Consider the following 16,529-nt stretch of genomic DNA (forward strand, 5'->3'; position numbering starts at 1 on the left):
AGTAAATCTTTGTACACTTAAGTAATTTTTCCGGTCCTGTATTCAGACCAGGTGGGAAGAGCAATAAATGCACGTACATATTAGTAGACAGATTTCCATAGTTTCTGTAACCCAGATTGCGAGTTTTAAATGCTGGCATTTTAGCAACATTATAATTGTATCGTTTTGTTCTTGAGATTTGTTTAGCTTTTCAAGTAGGAGGACATTTTTAGAAATTATAACAGTGAGAGACAGTCTTAACTTTGTTAGTCTCTGAACATAGTGAACTTTGGGATGTTGAAATGATGTGTTCAATATCAGTGCTGAGCAAGCTCTAGTTGTCTTACATCTCTGGTCTTGTAAGTATTTGTATTGACAGTAAGTAGTATGGTTTTAGTTATATTCTTAGTTTCTGAAATATTGTTTGATTGGCTTGTTTGTGTGGAATCAATTTCTTATCTTTGCCTTTTGCTTATGATTGCACTGTAAATTTTACAGTGTGTGATATTAATTTCTCTACTGTTAGAATCAAATGCGATAAAACTGAATTGCATATCAGTCTGTCAGAGAAAAGCATTCATAAAATATTGAGTAGATCTAGAGAAAGCTTGGCATAAGAATTTGCTGAATAATATTTTCAAGTTTAATTAATAAGCAGTTTCTTCCTAAAATAAGTATTTTATGTTCTCTGTTTTGATATTTTCATGTATTACATGGTTCTAAATAATACTGATTTATAAAGTAAGAAGTGAAGAGATTTTAGCTTTGGGCAGCTCTGATCCAGAGTTGTGTATTATCAAAGCTCTAATTATAGTTTTATTTCTTTATCCTTTGGCCAGTGAACCTTTGTCTCATTTTTGGTAATAAATTACTTTGAGTGTGAAAATTACTTTTCTTCCTGGAAGAATGTTTTTATTTTAATACATTAGGAGGAAAAATATAAAAGAAATATCTGTGTCCCTGTAACTTTCTCTGCTTCCCCGAAATGTTGCATGCCTCTTTGTTATTAAAATTAGTAGGATGAGCTGATAAAAGCCTGTTCAGTAACCGTGGGTTAAGAGATTTAGAAAGATCTCCCTGCCTTGGCACTCTCTTGTTACCATGCCCAAGAGGCATCACATTAGCTACCTGGCACATAGGGGTTGGTCCCCAAGTTTTACAGGGCTCAACTATCTTTTTGCCCACTTCTGTCATTTGCTACTCTTTAAATAATAACTTAGATTCTCTTTATTTACCAGTATAATGCTGATGTGTTTTTAAGGTTAACTTCTTTGTTGTCTATATTCAACAACATTGTAAATACAAAGACTTCCAGAGAGAGATATGGCAATAATCTGATGTAATTTTGATGGATTATTACAAAAGAATTAACATGACTTGATCCTTGCTTTTTAGAAAAGGTTAATTTAATTTTGTTCTTTTAACCTTTTTCTTGCTGTCATATTTAACAGAGATTAAAAGGTAGAAGTAATAAATACACAAGTACTCTTATTTTTCCTAATGTTGTGAAGAAATCAGTTGTTACTAACAATTATGCATTGTGTGACCCTCTACCGTACAGAGGATAATGAGGCCCTATATAGTGTTTCTTCTATGTCTGCAAGTTGATTTACATGGAAATGATCTGTAGAAAGAACAACAGAAATTAAAACTGAAGTTAGATTGAGTTATGCAAGTTATAGAAGGCAGAGAAAAAAAACCCTATAAATTCAATATTTCAACTATATTTAGATTTTTTCTTCTCTAAGCTAGATATGTCATTACCTCATTCTTTTAGATGTTACATGATTGTAATATTTTCAAAAAACAAAAAGAAATGAGGCAGTCAAAGCTATATTTTTTGCCTCTTTTTTGTTGTTTTGTTTAATAGAAATAGCTAAAGACTGTGAACATTTTCTTTTTCCATTAGGACAACATGAACAGTATTTCATTTAGACTCCAAGATGTCATTAGGAACAGGATTGAAGTCACTCAAGCCACTTGAAAAAGCTTTAACCCTTAGATCTGGCACTATATGGAAGGATTAAAGGATATAAAGGCCACGCTGGCAAGTAGTTTTGTCCTTTGTTCCTGGAATCAAGTGACTGACTGCATCTAAAATTTCTTCTCAAACACTGCATTTCTAGCACTCCTTTATTAGCTAAGAGAGGTCTGTAAATATATGCCAGCATCCTATGGGAGTGGGGACAGAAATTACAACTTCCTTTCTGCACAGTTGAAGTGATTTTGTTTGAAGCCAGAGAATGTCCAACATCCTGAGATTTAAGCATACAAGAATGCTGAAGGATGCACATGCAGATATGTCTATGCCCCAATAATAAAAAATTGACCCTGATTGATTGAAAATTTGCATAACTGAAGTGGTAGGGAAAATTGGGTAGTCTTTTATGTCATCTTGACTGTCTTCTGATATTGTTAGACACTGAGTGCTATATTTGATTTCTCATCAATTAATTGTCTCTCACTAGGCAAAAATTACCAGAATATTTTGAAAACTTGTAGAGTCATTAGATAAAATTTTCAAAATATTTTTCTAGGTTCGGAATTTTTATCCAAAGTAAGAAGTGTCTCATAATTTCAGTACTCTGTTAAATTATATATGTGATAAAAATTAATAAAAGCTTCTTTTAACTGCTGTGTCCATTCACTTTTCATTTCTAGCTTATTTGCTGAAATATCTAATGAACATACTGTCTAATAAAATACAGGTTGATAATTTTCTTTTTATTCATATTACTAATATCAATAAAAATCTCATTATTAGGACATATTTTACTAAATAAGTTTTTTTAAAAATCTTTCTCATGGCCTAGGTGATGTCAATAAGCCAATTAACAAAGGCAAGTATTCTTGTTCAAAATCATGTATTACAGGAACAGAAGTTTTTTTGACATACGTAGAATGTGTTTAATGCTCTAAATCTTACCTGATTTTTAGGAAAATAACCTAATGAAAATGTATAATTTTGGGGTTAATTTACATTAAAAAGCATAGTCCTGTTGTAACTTCTAAAAGAGAAATAACTGTCATGCTTGCTGATTTTCTTAGCAGAGAAGTTGCGGGTTTAAACAAATATAGAATCTAGAGGTTAACCCTGTTTTTCTTCCCTGTCAGGGGTTACCGTGTTAAATATTCTTTCCTTTCTTTGTATATTCATACAGTAAGGCAACCTCTTCCCAGTAATAAGTGTTGCAAAAGTTTTCTAAATATTATGCTCTCACAATTTTCAAGGGTTGAAAATTTATAATGGTGATAAAGGAATTATGATTAAGGTATTCTGTCAGAGGCATGCTGTTTTAGCAGTAGTAGTGAATTTTTGTTCTAGATTTTAGAAGAAGGAAGCAGGGAGTGGACAAATAGATAGGAAGGGCTATCATTCAGTTATTATGTTATTGTAAGCTGTAAGATTTAGGTGGTTGCTTTTAAAATCTAAAATTGGCAGCATGAACAGTTAGATTGGGAGATAATCTATTGGTGGTGGTAAGTGGAAGAAAAAGGTCCCTGAGGATGTTGGTATATTTTCCAAAAGCTATGACAAATTCAGCAGTACCTTTTTTGTTGTTGTTGGTTTTAAATTGGCAAGTAATTTAATTTTGTGTACACTAGAACGGTTGATTTAAGAGGCAGAGTAGATGATCGGGTAATTGATCAGAAAATTAAAGAGGAATATATTGGATCAGAAGAAATTCTTAAGATTTATCCTATAAAATATACGTGTTAAATTGTTTTTATGTGTACAATAGTCATGTTGGCTGATCTAATGAACAGCAGTGCCTTTTACATTAATTGGAATAAAAATATATTTTATGAACTATATTTTTGAAGTGATACACTACAGACAATGCAGTTGCAAACATAACATTAATACAGACTTGATCACAAGTATGTAGTAACCCTGTTTTATTTCATTAATCATTTATTTAATTAATTAATTCATATTAATGTTCTTGCTTACAAGAAGTCAAACAAGATTAACAGAAAAAATCTTAACGTGTTTCATTGCAAATTCATCACAGCTGGGACAAGGCAAACAACTAAGCTCTTCTGATCTGTACAAGCTTCTCTGGCAACATATTGGAACATCAGTGGCATGTAGCATTTCATGATCTGATGCATGCTGACTCCTGCAATAATCGCTGAAGGAATACAAACATGGACTTGAAATTAATTTTCTTATCTTTTGTCCTCATTACAGTGCATTTACAGTTCTTCCCTAGAAGAAGGAACTCAAAGCTTAAATCTTTCAACAGAAGCTTTCCAAAGTTACAGACTAATAAAGAAATGGAAATTCACATTTGTGTTATTCTCCCAAGGACTTGTCTGTATATGTTTCAAGCAACTCACATATTCAAATATTTATCAAAATATTGATATAAAAGCATTCAAGATACAATAATATTTTTTGCCAGTGCATACATGTAGCCATATATATTTTCATTGAACTGTATGGAACAATTTACAAAATGAAAAAATTGAGATACAATACATTAGACTTATGGACTGTGCTTTTGCTATTTGAAAATGATCTTGTGTCTTTTAACAGTGATTTTACTGTGTGTGTCTTCCAGATGTGTGGAGGTGATTGCCAAAGAAGGCCAGAACCTGAGGGAGCTGTATTTAGTGTCCTGTAAGATCACTGACTATGGTATGTAATACAACTACATCTTTTAGTTTTGTGAAGATAGAGCTGTACTAGCTTTGCACAGGGTCTCTTACAAAAAGTGTCTGAAATTTATAGATAAAAATTTTCAAACCCTTTATCAATAAAAATAGGAAATATACAAAAAGTGACATGCCTAAAAATATCTGTGGTTAGATGTATGAAAGTCAGTGTGCATATGTGCTGCAAAGTGTTCCTTATAGAAGTGACGGTTACTGGGCAGACTGGGTGGAGTGGCCTTTGGATTGTCCTGGAAACCAGGAGACCATTTGAGAGAAAATCAAAATATATATGTGCATTTCTGGATGGTGTAAAAGCAAAACTAAGCAGCTATGAGTGTGGATTGATTACCTATTGTAGGCTGTAAAATTTGAATAAACTTCATGATCCCTTTAAAATGCTGTTATGATAAAATAGGAGCAGCTTATGCATTAGGCTTTCTGGCTGATAGGCCACATAGAGAGGCAAAATTTGTGTCTGGAATAGGAAAGCTTCTGAGCACTTGAGTATGTTTGCGGAGGCTGCTTTATCTTTTTTTGATTTTTTCAAATGAGACACTGACCTCAAGTAAGACACTTATTTCTGCAGTAAAGTCAAATGCTCAAATTTCTCCCACTTAACATGCCTACATTTCAGTAGGCTTTACAAACTGTATCTTTGAGATGTGCGTCACAGGTTTTCAGATTTTTTAGTTTCTCATCCACTCTTTTTTTTATTTTAACTTTTTACTCCATAGCTTTTATAAAGAATTACTATGTCAAAGTGATAAATTACCTTTGCAGTGGTCACAAACTCATTCTTTTATTTTCCCATTCATATTTTGCACTTCACTGGGGTTTGCAGGGGTGCGTTCAAGGGTACATTGGTCTGCAGAGTTCAGCTTGCCTCACATCCATGGTATTTGAACATGAGCTCACAATACAGCTGTAGGGAGAAACACAAAACACTTGTGGGAGTTTTGGGCATGGCAGAGGAGAGGGAGCATGAGTCTGTAATACTGTTTTCTCTGGTTTGCAGAGATGCGTTGTCCTTCCATGTGGAGAACAGATCTTGCCAAAGTTGAAAATTTACATTTTCTTGGCCTGGATACCACTTGGCCAAGGTGAATTTGTGAAATGGGAACTGTCTGCTGGAAATTCAGGGAGGGGAATTGACTGTAGAACACAAATGGACAATGAAGGTGCTTCTTATCAGTGCTATAGGGTCAAAAGTGCAGGACCTCAGCTGGAAGTGAGACTGTCCATTTGTGTATTGCAGGTCTGTTAGCTGTATTTTTGTCCTTTCTGACTTTGGCAACCCATGTAGAAAGAATTGTCGTAGGAATAATAGGATCTACATCTTGAGGATTAATAATTTCTCAAACTGATTTCACCTTCATTGGCTGCAGGTATTGAGAGGAAAACAGGATTTTTCCCCAAGTAGGGAAACGCACTGAGAAACTGAAGCAAAGAAATGAGGATGGGAAAGGTCTTGCTTATGAAAGAATGGAGGGAGGGGAAAGGAGTGACCATGGCCAGATGAAAACTGGGAAGCGTGTTACACAGAATGAGTAAGTGGAGAACATATGGAGAGCTTAGATGACTAGCTTGGCAACCATAGTCATCCAACCTGAGCTTCTTTTGTCTTCTGTGGACTGAGGCTCACCGATCACTAATGTGTTGGATTCTGCAGTCATTCCACATCATTGCAGTCCATTACTGGGAACTGGAGAACATTTTCAGTTGATAGTGTTGATACTAGGTTTAACTGCTCACTTAATTTTTTTAATATTTATGTTAATAAGGATCAGTAAGACATCCAGCAAAACAGCTGTGATACTGATTTTTGATACATTATTAAGACTAAGTGATTATCATCATAATCTTCAGCATATCTCAGCATGCCAGCCTGACAAATATATTCATCTGTTTCTGATAGCCGAGCTGAAAATGCAAAATAAACTGTAGCAAAGTAGAATTTATAAGCATATTTTATGCTTTGTAAGGAGTCAAAATTTTGTCTTAAAGATTAATAATGTGATAGCAAGTGAATATTAATTAGGTTAGCAGGAGTGTTGCATGGTGGAGTCAGGCTTCGCCATTTTCCTTTCTTCCTTTTTCACTTATTTCCTGATGCTTCATTGGAAGACTTTCCCACATTTGTTTGAGGTGCTGCCAAATTAAAAATGTGAGCTCCTTACAGCGCTGCAAGCTCAGCTTGTAGTTGAACTTCATTGTCAAAGAAGCTGCCTCCTTCTACAACAGGAAAAGAGCAGCCATTCTCTTCCGTAGAGGCTTTTGAAGCCTCTGCACCTTTGTGTTTGTGCCAAGTAGAGGAAATCAGCTGAGAAGCATGTGCCTGAGTTCTTGTGGGATCATTCAGGTGGTCTTGAGTGGTCTTAGAGACTCATAACTTCACATGCATAGTTGTTCAGACTGTGTGAGGCTATGACTGGGTGGAAGCATCCAGATGCATGCAACCATGCTTTTTTGTTTGATAATCCTGAGGGTGAAACACATAATTGTGCTGGCTTTGGAAATTAAAATCTTGACACCAAGTTTAAGTAAATTGCAGTAAATAAATAAAATAATTACAGCAAAAAATGTAATTGTTGCCCTGCAACTAATGCTATAGTAAGTATGAGGTAATTTCATGTACTCTAGTGAAGACTATGAAGCATGAACTTCATCATTTTATTAATTTCATTCTTTTGTTTTCCAATTTCTACAATAAGATGGTATGCAGACTACCAGACAGACCTGCTTATATGCAATTAGTATTTTTAAAGTACACTAAAATACTGAGTTTTGTTTTGAAGCTTAAAAGATTAATTAAAAAGCCTACACCCTGATAATGTAGTCATAGGCAGCAGTACTTTCTCTGACATGTTGTTGCCCAGAAAAATGTTTTATTATACAAAAAGACTGACAGCAGAGGATTCAAACAAGAGCTGAAGGATGCGTTCATACTAAAAGTTGTTAATTTGTGAGAAAATAAATTTGCTGTATTTCATGTTACATTACAAACTTGTTAATTTTTATATTTTTTTGTATACAAAGTGTGATTTCTTTACTTCTGAAAGACTTATAGAATATCTTTATTTATGTTTGTCTAGCATAATCTTCCAAAAATCCATTTTTAATAAATTATGTTTATTACAGTGTAACATGCTATGGTGCTGGAAAATAGTTTAAAGTTTCTTTACATCCAGCACGTTGTTAAATGCCAAGTAATCACTAAAATTTACCTAGATTGACAGGAGAGACTGAATTAGTATAAGCTTTGAGATGCAAACCTGTTTGCCCAAGAACATAGAGCGAAGTTAAAGCTGACATTAGTTCCTCATATTGTTTTGCCCTTTTGTTAAACAATCATGAATTAAGCATGGATTGTCAGTGTTATCTTTGAATTTCCTGCCTTTTTTTGTTTGGTGTCACAACCTTAACATTACTTAAACATGGGGGTGGTGGTGTATTTAAGCTTTTACTAAGAACTAGTAAGAAAGCTAGGCTTTCTCAGCTCTGTAGAGACTGTGTGTCAAATGAATTAGGTTGATGTGAAGATGTATAGCAGTGAGCTGGGGCAGCAAGCACACACAAGAATTGTGTAACTGTCTTTTCAATTTTATGCTCTAGTTCTGGGTTTTATTGATATCCTTAGTGCTGGGAATTTGGTTTAAGTAAATTCTTACTTAGAAAGTTTGTAATGGTGCAGAATACTATGCACTCTGAACCACAGAAGAGAAATTTTGTTTTCAAAGATGAAAAGATCTGATGAGACTAGCCTGTGAAACAGGACTAGATGTTTTAAGGGTCTGATCTTGCAGTAGTGTTAGGTGTAAATTTACTAAGAATTACTTTAGAACTGCTCTCTTACTAGTGGTGAAAGATAAAAGTCTCTAATGCTTTGCTTCCACTTTCAGACCAGTGGTTTTTGCCTGTATGTGCAGAATATCATTTAAAGGCAAGCCTTAAATTGCAGGTTTCCACTAACAGAGCAAAGAAAAAGAAAAACAAAAAACTCCAAAACAAACCAAACACCGCTACCCCCCCGCCCCCCCCCCCCCAAAAAAAAAAAAAACCAACCAAAAAACCCAAAAACAATTTCTGAAAAAAGTGTTGAAGGAAATGTTCAAACTCAGCACTTTGTACAGCTGCGCCGTGGCACATCACTTAAGAAATTTCTGAAAAACGGAAGTACCCAAGCTGTCATTAGTAAGAGTGCAGTTAGCACAGTTTGCGGAATATGTTTATCTTGTAACGATTCTTGTCAAGTAACCTGCAGAAGGTGACAGTTTTCTCAATAGTTATCTTGTAGAATTTCCATTACCGAGTAGTTCTGGGTTTTGCCCAACTTAGAAGTCTCTATTTCTAGCTATAAAGTAATTGCACATAGCTTTTCAAATTAGATGCTTGGCACAAGGACGAACCACAGTATTTTGCTGATACCTTTAAGGTTCTGACTATTGAAAAAGGGGCTCACTTGGTATGTCACCTTTTTGTTTTCTAAAATGGTGAGTATTCCTTTCTCATATTGCCTCTTTTCATCATTTGCTGGTATATTTAGTGTCTCTGAGGACACGAGATTTTTTTAAAAGGTTTTTCTTCTGTGAGAATGTTTGCGGAAGCAAAAATATGCATTTCAGCAAACTATAATTGAATTATTTAGTTTTTATTTTAAAATGTTATAGATGGGGCATAGCTGTTACAAGTAGATGTCAGGAGGAATAAGACAGTGTCCAGCTGTCACAAGACAAAACATAAATGTAAGTTACGGCTTTTTCTTTGTAACTGGATTATGGATTCTTTTCTGAGAGGTGAGATACAGCTAACAATGTTAAAATAGTTTTTCAAGATGCTGTTAAATTCTAATGGTTTAGTATTTCAACTACATATGCTTTCTATTTTAAAATAGAGTATTTTAATTATCAAGGGATCAGTTCTTCCTACTGAATAATACAGATAAATCCCGTGAGAGTCACTTGAGTTTTTTCTCTAGTATTTAGTGTTTGTCATATAAATCATAAAGAATAAGCATACTGTATTTCCTCACAAAAGATTGTTTCATTTCTACTTCTCACTTGGATTAGTAAATCTCTCTAATGCTTGATCTCTCTACAGCTATTTCTTTCCTAATGTTAACATTTTAAAATCTGTTTCTAAAACATCATGCCTTTTGTACAGTATTACTCTGAAGGGAGATACATTTTTTTGTGGGATAAATGCAGCACTTACGTATAGACAGAATCAAACAGGTAGTAAATACCTTTTTGAGTTAAAAAGATTTCATCTTCACACATTACTGGTTTGCAATCTCTTCCTTAATTTGTACAATTTAAATAAATACAGCTTTCATTTTCTTTTTCAAAATGATTTGAATACCTGCTGTATTGAGTTCCAAGTTTTCCTTCTTCTCAAAATCAGTCTTTCCCCTATTATGTCTTACTATCCTCTGCAGATTTTCTTTCTCTTTCATACTCTTTTAATGACCCAATGTATGGAAACAGTAATCACACTGAGAACTATGTTTATGCTTGTAAGTGTACAGATAATCTTTTAAGGACCAGGGTCTCTGTCATCTTCAGTGGTTATGAATGTGAGATATATATGTATGTGTGTTTATGTGTGTATAAAATGGTGATATTATTTTATCTAATTACTTTATGTATTTATTGCTATATACATTTGAAAGAAAAAGCAGCTATATATATATTTCTTATGAAATTTTTTCTTCCTTTCTGCAAAAGCATTTTCTGCCTACTTTTTGTTCAGTTACTTCATTATTCAGAAACATGAGTTCACTAAAGCAAATCGGCAGGATTGTTGATGTTTAGTGCCAAATGTTGAGGGGTTTTGCTTAATTTTAAGATTCCTTTCCCATGGATAGCTTGCAACTTTAACTCCAGCAGACTGTAAGAATTAATTACCTGAAGAATAAGTAGGTGGTAAGCAATCTGTACCTTGTTGTGTACATTAATGTTACTTACTTCCTTTGACAAAATCTCTAGCAGCTAGTAAAGCCTTTTTGTTTGCTTTTATATTAAAATGTTCATTCTTTCAAAATTCTGAAGCAAATACTTCTCTAGAAAATCTGGTAATTATAAGGATCAGAGAAAGCTTACTCTAACAGAAGAGGTTAGTTAGAGAGTGTTAACGTAGTTTAACAAAGCAGCAATACACAGTATAACTTACTATTCCTTCCTCCGTATAAATAGCATTACTGTTTATGTTGGAGTTTGCAGAGTGAAGTTTTGCAGTCTTTTCATGTATTTCAGGACTTCTGTATGTTTCCCTCTAGCTAGGAGAAAAAAAAATATAGAGTATATTGCTTTTGGAAGGACAGTTTTTGACTTTTTTGTTCTAAGTTTTTGTATTTCTTTTATGTTGTTTTAGTTTGGAGTAGTTGTTCATATATAGCCTTGCATGTATTGACATCTGATTTTATTTCCTTAAAGGATTCTGTTGACATTGAAACCAAGAGGATTATAAATGTAAGGATATATAGCTCTCTAGTCATGTATTTTGGGATTGGAAACCTATCAGAGGACATCATCTTTAGTTCTGTTAAGAATGTTCAAGGAGATAAGTTTAGTCACCTGGAATTTTCAGTAGAAATCATTCGTAAGACGGAGTCAAATTAAAACTTTATCAAAAGTAATCCCTGAAACAGAAAAGAGCCCTTGAACAATCTGCCAGCATCAACTATAATCTGTAACTATCAACAAGCAAATTTTCTTTGAGTTAGTTTATCATTATTCCCAATGTCACGGAAATTCTATGCAGTTTTCTTTAAAAGTTGATTTGAGATACCACCATGCGTCTTCAAGACCCATACAGTGAGGTAAATTACTGCAACAGCATATTTCTGAAAGAACAGATAGTTGCAAATCCCTTGTCCTATAGTACATGTTAAAGGTTTTTCTCTTTGAGCAATGAGATGAGACAAACCTCAAACTATTTTTTGTCCTACTAGAAGACGGGTTGTCCTCCTTAACCTGTACCCTTAAAAATAGTGTAGTATAATAGCTAGTTGGAAGAAGCTGGATGTGGAATGCACTTTTGAATCCTCAGGATGAACAGAGAAGCATCCTGTGATTTGTACACAGTTTGTTCCCATAAGATTGTTCTAAATGTGGAAAATGGAAATGTATTGTACTTCAGGTATAGTTTGTCTTGTAGAAAGATCCACAGGTACTGTTGTTTTAATTTAACTTCTTCTGTGGGAACGTTAGTGGTTTGGGTTGTTATTTCAATTCTTTGGTGACAAACTTGGCAGTAGTTTATCAATCATAATAGAAAGTTTAATTTAGTGCTTTTTTACCTCTACAGAGAGGCGCTTCAGTTAATCTTTGGAAAAATGCAGCTCATTTCTGATTACCGAAATGCAAAATAGATTTCAGACAAAAATTGAAATGGCTACAACCTCTGCCTTTGTTGCCAGAAATACATTTTCAGGTTCTTGTTTATTCATTTGCTGTTATTTACTGTGTTAGGAAACTGTCCTATAATACTGAACTTTCATTTGACCCAGGAACCAGCTTCTGTTCTCTTGTGATATTTGTATTTCCCTTGACCTTTAAAAAGTAACATGAAGCTTTATTCCTCTTAGTGTGGGTGTTAATCCTTATCTTGAAATCAGTGTGCTAGGTACCTCTTCAGTGAGCTAAAATGTTTTTGAAATTATTGTATCTAAAGACTTGTTGTTTGCAGCTCAATGCTGATTTAAAGGGTAAATAAATTGTATGTAAACTATGTAAATATGATCATAGTATGAACATTAGTGTCATTGCAACTTGGTTTTGTATTTGGCTAAACTCCCTCAACCATAGAAATATATTGTCATTTTACATTTTTACCTTATCTTTCATTTCAAACAGTATCTGTTAATTTTATGGTGCAATGGAGAATACTGTTCCCGAGAGAACATTTGATTTGGAGTCAGGGATAGCCTTCCTTGATAAAAAAAACCTGTGCAACTTATACTTAACATATTCATGTTAGAATATAATGTAATTCAAACATTTAATATTTTCTGACAAACACCAATAACAACTCACATTAGCACACTGTTGCTGTAGTCCAGCTTTCTATTTAAGTCATTGAACTTTTGAATTATTCTAAAATTTGTCCCTAAACCACTTTATTTGCTGAGTAGCAATTACCAGTATACTTTAAGCAATCCGTACATCAGCTGTATTTAAAATTATTCTTATAAATCTTAATGTTAGTCTCCATGGGGACTATTTAAGGTTCCCTCTCATAATTCTGAATTTAAAAGCAGTATTTGTATTTTTCTTAAGTGAGAGAAGACAGTGCAAAAAGGAAAAAAATAAGGAATTTACTGAGTCATCTTCCGTTTAATCAGTAATGATACAACTCTGGTTGGTGTAGGTTATCATACAAGTAAAGAATTGCACCATATTTTAAAGTGGCTGTGCTAGCCTGCAGTTGCAATTTATTTTTTCTAAATTCTGTTTTTGTGATCTCCTTTTTAATGCACTGTAAAATATATTTTAGCAAGTTACATTTCAAAACTAGTCTGTTACTTAAGTGTTGCCTGAATAAAAGTGATTATTTTCATCAGGCAGCATCCATGAGGGAGATAGCCATTTAGAGTGTTTAAATATGGTAACTTGTTCTTAGTAGGTGTTACAGTTGCTTCAACATAATTGCTCAAACTAAGTTAAGTCTTTAAAAATACTCATTTTTGGTGGTAGGATTGCCTTCTACGTTCTAAGTTCTCTTGGCTAGTTGTTTAATTCCAGTAATACTCAGATTACTGAAAGAAAGGCTCATTTTGACCATAATGTGACTGTCTGCCTCCCTTTAAAAAAACATATGAAGTACTTCATGGAGGTACTAATAATGCAATGATTTTGAATGCCTATGTTTAAAAAAAATATATATATTAATCATTTCAGTAGTCTCAAGGGTTGCACAGAGTCTGAATACCTGAAACGATTTTTGTCTTTAAATGCCTGAAAACATGCTGATTAAGATATTGATGTAGCCCTCTCAAATAGAAATAAACCCAAATGGCTAATGTCACAGCAATATTATAAATATTGTTTTAGAGCTTTATGGTTTTAATAAAAAATGAAAATATTTAATAAAACAGTTGAGGGGTTAAATATTTTTAAGAATGGAAAGGAGAGCATGAAAGTAATTTCTTAATCTGTTGCATCTCTGCATTGTGGTGTGTTGCTGAGACCTCTTTATGTACGTACATTTCTTGAAGACCTCTGGGGACAGAGGTTCTACCACATCTCTGGGCAGTGATTCAGTGCTGCACCTACAGTCCTAAAGATATTTTTTTCTTGTTTTCCTAATGCCCAACCTAAACCTCCCAAGCCACACTGTAGTCATTGACCTTGTTACATCTTTTGGTGAGCTCGTGAATTAACTTTCATTCCATCATTTTCATAACCACCAATACAACTCAGATCTCCAGGTTTGAACCTGAAACTTAATAACATCAGAAATGAACAAATGTTAACAAATACTCATAAAATGAACTTTCTGTTTCTTGGTTAGCCAGCCAATGGCTTTTCCTATCAGGAGCATTTTATGCTGCATATTTATCACTTTGAATTTTTCCTTAGGGCCACAAGCACTTTTTTTTTACTATTTCCTTTTAACTTACTGACTTACTGTTTAGAGGAAAAAACTAACGCCTTGTGAATTAATTATATTTGCTTTCTTTTTGGAGTTATATTGAAACATCATTAAAAGTCAGTGACAGTGTTGCCTATAGCTTTGTTTTATACCAGTGGGGATATTGGAAAAATAGTAAAAGCTTCTTTTGACTGCTTGGGTATTGCTGTATTTTCATGTTGGTAAACCACAAGTTCTTTAACTTTCATTTTGTTTTGAAAGCAAACAAAACAAAGAAAACTTGTATTTGAGCAGCAATACAAATCGAAGTTCTCTAACATCCTTAACCTACTAGCTTGGCTGGTAGCATCTCGTGTTACGGAAAGTGAAAGAGAAGAGTTCATAGTACTTAACAGGTGCTGCCTAGTGAAAGGACACAGAGCTTTATTAACTTAAACAGTTGCTAGTCTGGTTAACAAATCCCAAATTATGTGTTTTGCACATGTCCTATACTCCTCTCACTTTTGGTCTGAACCCCTGCTGTTTCTGTAGAAGCAGAGGTTTGTACCTCTTTTGACCATGAAGTGAAAAATAGCAGTGGAATGTAGCCTTTACTGCTAGCCCACAATTGGCTCTCTTTCTTGATTTCTACTACCATAAAACTTTGGTGTCAGATTTACTATATCAGCTTTTCTTGAATAATATTGAGGAGGAACAAAAACAGTGTAACAGAGTTTAGAAGCTATTTCCAGAACCAAAGTTGGGAAGTCAGGTTTGTAACTAACAATGTCCTCAAGTGGCATTCCTGTGCCTGAGTTCTAGGAACTTTGTCACATAGAGGAACCCAGAACTGCTGACTGGGCACACAGTATCCATCAGGTTTTTGGGTACCTCAAATGTCCAGGCAGAAAGATGACACTACATTGAAAGTTGTTTGGAGCTACATTTTTAAGAAAAAATGAGCACAATAACATATTTAAAAATTCACTCTTTTCTTTGACCTGTGCATTTTAGTTACATCGTGTTCATCTATCACACTGATCGTGGCTGGTGTATTTTGTGTTGAATTTGGTGGCACCAGCACACGTGAAGAGCCCCTGTACTGGAATGACTCCATGAAGGACTTTGGTCTTTCTTTCTGGGTGCACACAGGACTGGTTAGATCAAGACAGTTCTTGTATATGCAGAGAAAGTGGAAAATAGGGATTTTTCTATGAAAAAGAGGTAGTTTTTTGGGGGTGATACTTTTGGCAGCTGCTAACCAGCATGCTTAACCAAAATCTTGAAGTACCCATTTTTGCCTGTAAATCCTTGAAGTGATGCTGCTTGTGCCTGTCACTGAAAAAGATGATAATACCCACAGATTTCACTTTTTTTCCCTTTGATAGATTAGGGACAAATCAGTTCTTTATTTTTCCTAGATGTAGTTCAACAATTTTCTATAAACTGAAGGTGTTTTCTCTATCATGCTGTATTCTTGTCAGATAATTAAATGAGCAGCGTTAAGAAAACATTCTGATCAAATGTTATTACTAAGAAAAAAGAATAAAAAAATAGATGTATTTTGCCCTTTAATTAATAAATATACAAGTATACCTTGCAAATAATAGAGACTGCAGACTGAAATAAATCTAATTCTTCAAGGTCTCTATTCCCCCTGCAATTCGTATTTTCTTACGAGCTCTGATTTATGAACAGTGAGGGTTTACACAGGTTTTGTAGAAGGGGCTAAAAGGTACACTGGCTTTGTATCTGCACAAAACCCCTCAACTGGGAGGGGCTGCCAACAGCTGTGTGTTTGCACTTGTACACATTTAACCATAACTGCACATACATGTACAAACACGCACACAGAAAAAATACCTTGGATGAATGCTTTTTCTTTATATTTGTTTTTTATATAATCATAATTTAAACATTTTCTTTAGAGTACAGAAATAGAACACATCTTGCAAGGATTTCTTCAAGGGAAAAGAAAGAAGATTAAATAGCAGTTTAATATACTTTTTTACATATTTGACTTATTTATAATGCAGTTGAACATTTTGTAAGTCAAGTACATTGCTGGTGAATTTATTCACACGTGTTCCTGTTATTTCTTTAATCAAAATAAAAAGGTCAACAGTGTAGTCATTCTGGTAAAATAAAGTACAATTTGATTACTTTCTACTAATGCATAATAGTATTTAATTTGATTTTAAGAAGAGGAAGGTCTCTAATGGAAGGGAAATGGACTGTATAAATTAGGTGCATCCTCTTATATTTACTTCTCTTCATGCAATTGTAAATATTGCTGCTAGTGCCAAACAAAGAAATAA

The 16,529-nt window shown here is 34.0% G+C and overlaps 1 protein-coding gene across 4 annotated transcripts in view; it reads left to right on the plus strand.

Moving 5' to 3' along the window:
* Positions 1 to 16,529, plus strand: part of FBXL17 (F-box and leucine rich repeat protein 17) — a 281,538-nt gene that overhangs the window by 181,358 nt on the left and 83,651 nt on the right. For 2 of the 4 annotated variants that reach the window (XM_055790428.1, XM_055790427.1), the window contains one exon: positions 4,548 to 4,624. In XM_055790428.1, coding sequence (XP_055646403.1) covers positions 4,548 to 4,624 — 77 coding nt within the window. Of the gene's footprint in view, positions 1 to 1,888; positions 1,996 to 4,547; positions 4,625 to 6,026; positions 6,189 to 16,529 lie in introns of those variants that run through there. The other 2 variants (XR_008744725.1, XM_055790430.1) reach the window with 2 other exon arrangements.

This window comes from Falco peregrinus, chromosome Z (assembly GCF_023634155.1).
Source record: "Falco peregrinus isolate bFalPer1 chromosome Z, bFalPer1.pri, whole genome shotgun sequence".
Lineage (NCBI taxonomy): Eukaryota > Metazoa > Chordata > Aves > Falconiformes > Falconidae > Falco > Falco peregrinus.